This window comes from Thamnophis sirtalis, unplaced genomic scaffold, assembly GCF_051295495.1.
Source record: "Thamnophis sirtalis isolate CommonGarterSnake01/CBP01778 unplaced genomic scaffold, rThaSir2_p1.2 scaffold_1, whole genome shotgun sequence".
NCBI classification, from domain to species: Eukaryota; Metazoa; Chordata; class Lepidosauria; order Squamata; family Natricidae; genus Thamnophis; species Thamnophis sirtalis.
The window spans coordinates 153,590,105-153,596,672 of NW_028261381.1; the positions used below are offsets into that span (position 1 = coordinate 153,590,105).

Consider the following 6,568-nt stretch of genomic DNA (forward strand, 5'->3'; position numbering starts at 1 on the left):
TTTCATTTCAAAGGCTGTGAATTATGTTCATTCACAGACCGTAATGAGTCCCAAACAGTTGTAACGAGTCCTACTGTAGGCTGCCAAAGACCTCAGGCTGATAAGCATCCATCTTTATCTTCTTTGAAAGACTTAAATGGCAATTAGCTTGGCAAGGCCACAAGGAGCAATGAGTCAGAACGGAGCTTCAGAATGTAAACTGACCAGCATGAACCAAGTTGCTTCCTGCAAAGGCTCACGTGCCTTTGCTCCTCTATTATGTCCTATAGGAGGGGGAAATCCAAACCTTACTCCTGAGTCGAGCCTTCTATCTTAACTGTTCTTGCCTTCTGACAGCTCTGTGCATGGGTGCACTGGGAACAGGGGGAGTCTGTTCCTCTGCCTCGCTGCTGACTGACTCTGGAGGCTCCGGAGGCAGCACATAACTCCCAGATGGCCCTGGCCCCCTCTCTGCCTCTGATGCAAAGCCCTCATCCAAGCCTTCCAAGACCGGGCCATGTTCCTCCCCAACCTCCTCGCTGTCTGACTCTGCTGCCAGCTTCGCAGGCGAACCACAACACTTAGACCAAAGTTCAATGTTTTTTAGCTCAAGGGAAAATTACTTATTTCTAATTCAATCTGACACAAAAGGTGGGGTGAGGGAAGAATTCACCCCTTTCTAGCCTTACCAAATCACCACTTTTAAAGGTCTTCCCAAAGGAATTGTTAACAAGCCATACTTTTCATATGGCCATCACCCTTTCAGTGGGGCAATAAGAAGGTGATTGAGCCCAGAGAAAGAAGAAAACTGATCAGACTTACCAGGTTGCTGAAACATAAGCATGGTCTGAGGAGAGGTGTGGACGGGCAGTGAACGGGTCCTCTGTACAGAACTATGGCTTCGGCTGGGCATACTGTTACTTCCTCCTGGATTTGCAAACCAAAGATTCTATGGAGGGACAACAGAGCATGCGTTGTTAAAATAAGGCAAGCAATGAATGCAGAAAAGCAAGGGACCCTAGCAACATTATAATCCCTACAGAATTACCGTATTTTTTGGAGTATAAAACGCACCTCCCCCCCCAAGAGGGTAAAAATCTGGGTGCGTCTTATACACTGAATACAACATTTTTGGCCCCCTGATACCCCGCCCCCTTCGCAAAAATGGATGTGCAGAGGGTTTGGGAGAATACTGCAAAATGCTCTTGGGGGCTGGGGAGGGCAAAAATGAGCGAAAAAGGGCCATTTTTTGCTTGTTTTTGCCCCCCCCCCAAGCTCCCAGGAGCACTCTACAAGCCTCTTAAGAGAGGCCTGCAGAGTGCAAAAAACCTTTTTTAAATTGACCTCTTCAAAATCTTGGTTCGTCTGATACTCTGAAAAATACAGTATACCAGAAGGCCAATTTGCTAGTGTGCCAGATTTCACCAGAAAAGGGACAATTGCCCTGCTTTTGGAAAGGGGGCAGTAAAACAGTTCATTTCAGGAACTCTTCCGTCCTTCTGTAATTCGGTGGAACCTCCCCCAACCCACTTAAAATGCATCTGCACATACTGTAGGCCTCAACTTACAACCACTTACTACCTGTATGGGCAAATGTATCTGAAATAGGTTAGAAGAGGTTTGAAATTTGAAGCAGGTTGGAGGGCTGTTTGAAATTACAACGCCACTGGAAAAAGTAATTTACCTCACACTTAATGACTGTTGCAGTATCAGCACAATAACACAATCAAAATCTGGGCATTTGACAACTGCCATATATTTATGGATGCAGCATCCTGGGTCGTGCGATCATCATTTCCAATCTGGGAACAGCAGTTTCCAACAAGCCAAATCAAAGGAAGAAGCCAGACTCACTTAATGACTGCCTGATCCACTTAACAACTGCAGTGATTCATTTAGTGACCATGACAAGAAAGTTGGGCATGACTCACTAACAACCGCCTTCATCAGCAGTGGAAAGTCTACTCCCAACTGTGGTCTCATTGATCAAGGACTACCTGTAATTGATTTTATCATATCTGACTAATGAACAATTTCAATGATATCTGGCTGGATCACACTGAAGGGCCATGAGTGCTGCTGCCATTGGCCATTGACTTCATTCTCTAGCAAGACGTCTCTTTTACCTTTTGAGCCTGGGGCAAAAATAGACAGAGGAAGTTGGGACATTGGATCACTTCTATTCCACTTATATTCTCCTTGATTGTTTCCCTAGACTTTGGCTTCAGAGTCTCTTGTTGGATGTGTTTTTGTCTTATGTTTCTGCATAAAAGCAAACTGGATCTTGTTTTGTGTTTTAACGGTTATTTTTTCCAGCATTTCCCCAGGTATTTGTGTTGCGGGGTGGGTTCTGGATTCTTTTACTGCCAGTTTGCTCAGGGATGTGCTTCGGGCATGCGCAGAAGCAAAAAACAAGATGGCGCTGCCTACAGCGCCGCCAATAGAACCGGTTCAGATGCATGGGTGTTACTACCTATTCGGCTGAACCGAACCCACCTCTGTTGTGTTGGGCTGATTGATCTGTAGTTTCCTGGGTCTGTTCCCCCCCACCCTTTTTTTGAAGACGAGAACTCTTCAAATTCACCAAACTTGCAACCATAAGTCACATAATTGCTTGCGTTTGTCCTATACAGTCTCTGTTTAAACAACCAAATGCTGCTTTTGCTTTTTGAACAGGCCAGACTAAGAACTTCACTAATGGCCCCTCTCTCTCCTGCACTCAAAGCATTTTATTTTTCCTCCCTCGGCAACACTCATCCCCTTTACAGGACCTCTTTACAGCACTGAAAACAGTGAAAACAGGAAATGCCTGCAGACTATTTTGGCCAGTGCAATCTCTTTCATTTTTCGTTTGCTAAACTGAAAATTCAATGTAAGCGTTCGACGAAACTGGAAAGAGAGTAACAAAGGAACTTTACGTGGATGATAAATACTTCTTTTTTCCATAAAAGAGAAAAAATTCCGTAACTCTGAATCATACACATGTACAAGTGGCCTTGTAATTTTAGATCAGCTTTTCCTCCAATGGACAAATGTACATGTCCAAGGATGATAGTATAATGCCCAAGATTCCCGCACAGATCCTAGGAGAGTGATGGAGAACCTTTTTGGCACTGAGTGCCCAAACCAGAATGCGCGTGCATGCATATGCATATTGGGCACTATCTAACAAAATGAAATTCAATGGTGAAAAGAGTAAGGTTCTACATTTAGGAAACAAAAACGAAATGCACAGGTACAGTATAGGTGGTGCCTTGCTCAATAGTAGTAACTGTGAGAGGGATCTTGGAGTCCTAGCGGACAACCATTTAAATATGAGCCAGCAGTGTGCAGCAGCTGCCAAAAAAGCCAACACAGTTCTAGGCTGCGTAAACAGAGGGATAGAATCAAGATCACGTGAAGTGTTAATACCACTTTATAATGCCTTGGTAAGGCCACACTTGGAATACTGCATTCAGTTTTGGTCGCCACAATGTAGAAAAGATGTGGAGACTCTAGAAAGAGTGCAGAGAAGAGCAACAAAGATGATTAGGGGACTGGAGACTCAAAAATATGAAGAATGGTTGAAGGAACTGGGTATGTCTAGTAAATGAAAAGAAGGACTAGGGGAGACATGATAGCAGTGTTCCAATATCTCAGAGGCTGCCATAAAGAAGAAGGAGTCAAACTATTTTCCAAGGCACCTGAGGGTAGAACAAGAAGCAATGGATGGAAACTAATCAAGGAGAGAAACAACTTAGAACTGAGGAGAAATTTCCTGACAGTTAGAACAATTAATCAGCGGAACAGCTTGCCTCAAGAGGTTGTGAATGCCCCAACACTGGAAGTCTTTAAGAAGATGTTGGATAGCCATCTGTCTGAAACGGAATAGGATTTCCTGCCTAGGCAGGGGGTTGGACTAGAAGACCTCCAAGGTGCCTTCCAACTCTGCTATTGTATTATTGTATTATATGTGTGTAACGGAGCACTGAAAATCCAAAGACCAGCTGGGTGGCTCACGCATGCCTGTTTTTTAGGCTGATTTTGTTTCCCCGAGCCATTTTCAGGCCATTTTCCGGTGCTCTCGAAGACCAGCTGGCCAGTGTCCATGTGCGCTGCTGGAAATTAGAAGAGCAGTTGGTGACGGTGCATGTGCCCACAGAGGACTCTGCGTGCCATAGGTTTGCCATCAGGGCCCTAGGAATTCCGCCAGTTAAAAAAAAATCACTTTTTCTGAAGAGTGCCATCTTTGGAAGGACAGTTTTAGATTAAAGACTATCAGTTTTCAACAACTGCCTGCCAGATACTCCAATGAAAACCATGGCCCGACAAAACCGCGCTCGTCAAAATAGCGGTTATAAAACCGTGACACTAAAGCCGCGACGTCATCACCGTGACGTCATCACCGCAGCGACAACAGCGCGGCGACAGAAAGCCGATTTAAATTAAGATAAGGGTTAGGATTAGGTGTAGGGGTTTGGTTTGGGGTTAGGTTTAGGGTTAGGGTTAGGTTAGGGTTAGGTTTGGGTTAGGCTTAGGCTTAGGTTAGGGTTAGGTTTAGGTTTAGGGTTAAGGTGCTGAGTGCCTTGGAAGGCGCGGATTTTCCCTCCGCGGTTATGTCATCGTGGTAGGTTCGCCTTTTCCCTTAGCGCTTCGGACGGCGCGGATTTGCCCTCCGCACTTATGTCAGTGCGGATAAGGGCTTCGCGGTTTTGTCGGTGAACCAATGAAAACAGCATCATGGCAATGAAATGGATGCATGTTTCTTTCAACACTTAAGAGCCAAGGTGGCGCAGTGGTTAAATGCAGCACTGCAGGCTACTGCTAGATCAGCAGGTCAGCAGTTCAAATCTCACCGGCTCAGGGTTGACTCAGCCTTCCATCCTTCCGAGGTGGGTAAAATGAGGACCCAGATTGTTGGGGGCAATATGCTGACTCTCTGTAAAACCGCTTAGAGAGGCCTGAAAGGCCTATGAAGCGGTATATAAGTCTACTGCTATTGCTATAGAACACTGACATTTGCAAAATATACAGGTGGTTCTCAGCTTATGACTCCAATTGGAACCAGAATTCCCGTTGATAAGTAAGGCATGCCCAATTCTATGACATTTCCCCACAATTCTTAAGCAAATCAATGCAGTGGTAAGTAAATCACATGATTGTAAAGAGAACCCAGCTTTTCCCATTGACCCAGATGTACTCTTCCAAAAGGCATCTTGACTTCCTTGTTTTTTTTTCCTTGAAAACATTTTCCTTCTCATCCAAGAGGCTGAATTGAACTGAAGAAGCTTCTTGGATGAGAAGTGAAATGCTTTCAAAGAAAGAAAAATCCAAGTAAGTCCACTTCCCTTTCTGAAAAGCATCTTTAGGACAACCATGACCTTGGTGATTGAGAATCTCCATAGACACTTTTTCTCCATTGACTTTGTGGGCTGAGAAGGTGGAAAATGGCAATCACATGATCCAGGGATGCTGCAAACACCGTAAAAGCATTCCAGTTGCCAAGAGCCCAGATTTTGATCATGTGTCTTAAGTGCATAAGGCACCTTTTTTATGCCACTGTAATTTCAAACAGTCATTAAATGAATGGTTGTAAGTTGAGGATTACCTATACTACATCTTGATACGAATGTTTATAAAAGGGGGAATTTGTTTAGTTAACATACCATACTATTCAGACTATAAGACGCACTGGAGTATAAGATGCACCAAGATTTTGAAGAGATAAATTAAAAAATTTTTTTTTGCACTCTGCAGGCCTCCCAAGCCCTCTGCACGCCTCGTTTTTGCAAAAAAAAAGGGGGGGGGGAATGCAGAGGCTTTGGGAGGCTTGCAGAGTGCTCCTGAGGGGGTGGGGGTGGGGGCAAAACCGAGCAAAAATAACCGTTTTTTTGCTCATTTTTACCCTTCCCAGAAGCACTTTGCAAGCCTACCAAACCCTCTGCATGTCCATTTTTGCAAAGGGGGCAGGGTTTCAGTAGGCCAAAAATGCTGTGTTCAGTGTATAAGATGCACCTAGATTTCCACCTTTTTTTGGGGAAAAAGGTGCATCATACTCTGAAAAATACGCTAGTTAGATGCCTTTTTGCAGAGTTCTCTGGCACATATCTATATAAATACTTTCTAAAGTCATCAAAATTAGTGATTATCTCTTCACCTTCTGGCAGCAGCGCCTGTTAATTTCACCTAACCTTTATTTAGATAATGCTTCTGTTCGGTCACAGAAAACCCCAAGGGGGCCAATGACAACATTGGACAAATCTGTAGGGAGGTTTTTCACTGAGGGACAATCCACCCACCTCACTTTTGAAGTAGTTCCTTCTAGCTTGCACTACCCTTTTCTACCTCATTTTATCACAGGCTCTGTGCCCTTGAGGAATCACCCACAAGTTGATGGACACCCACCTGTCTTCCTTGCTTTAAGATGGTGGGGTTGGCAGCTCCATTGCGCTGGCTGGCACCTAGGAGGCCACTGGGACCCAAAAGCCCCAGCCGTGTAGTGGGGAGATTTCGAGAGGGAATTTGGAATTGGCGTGGGTTTCTTCTGCCCATTCCTGCACCTGCAGATCCAGCTGTCGGTAAGGAGTTTGACTGGCCAAAACCTCGGCTG

The 6,568-nt window shown here is 44.8% G+C and overlaps 1 protein-coding gene across 2 annotated transcripts in view; it reads right to left on the bottom strand.

Moving 5' to 3' along the window:
- SAMD4A (sterile alpha motif domain containing 4A) overlaps nt 1-6,568 on the bottom strand; it is a 149,735-nt gene that overhangs the window by 9,900 nt on the left and 133,267 nt on the right. For both annotated transcript variants that reach the window (XM_087728307.1, XM_087728301.1), the window contains 2 exons: nt 6,364-6,565; nt 802-928 (listed from right to left, as the gene is read on the bottom strand). In XM_087728307.1, the coding sequence (XP_087584433.1) occupies nt 802-928; nt 6,364-6,565 (329 nt within the window). The remainder of the gene's footprint in view (nt 1-801; nt 929-6,363; nt 6,566-6,568) is intronic.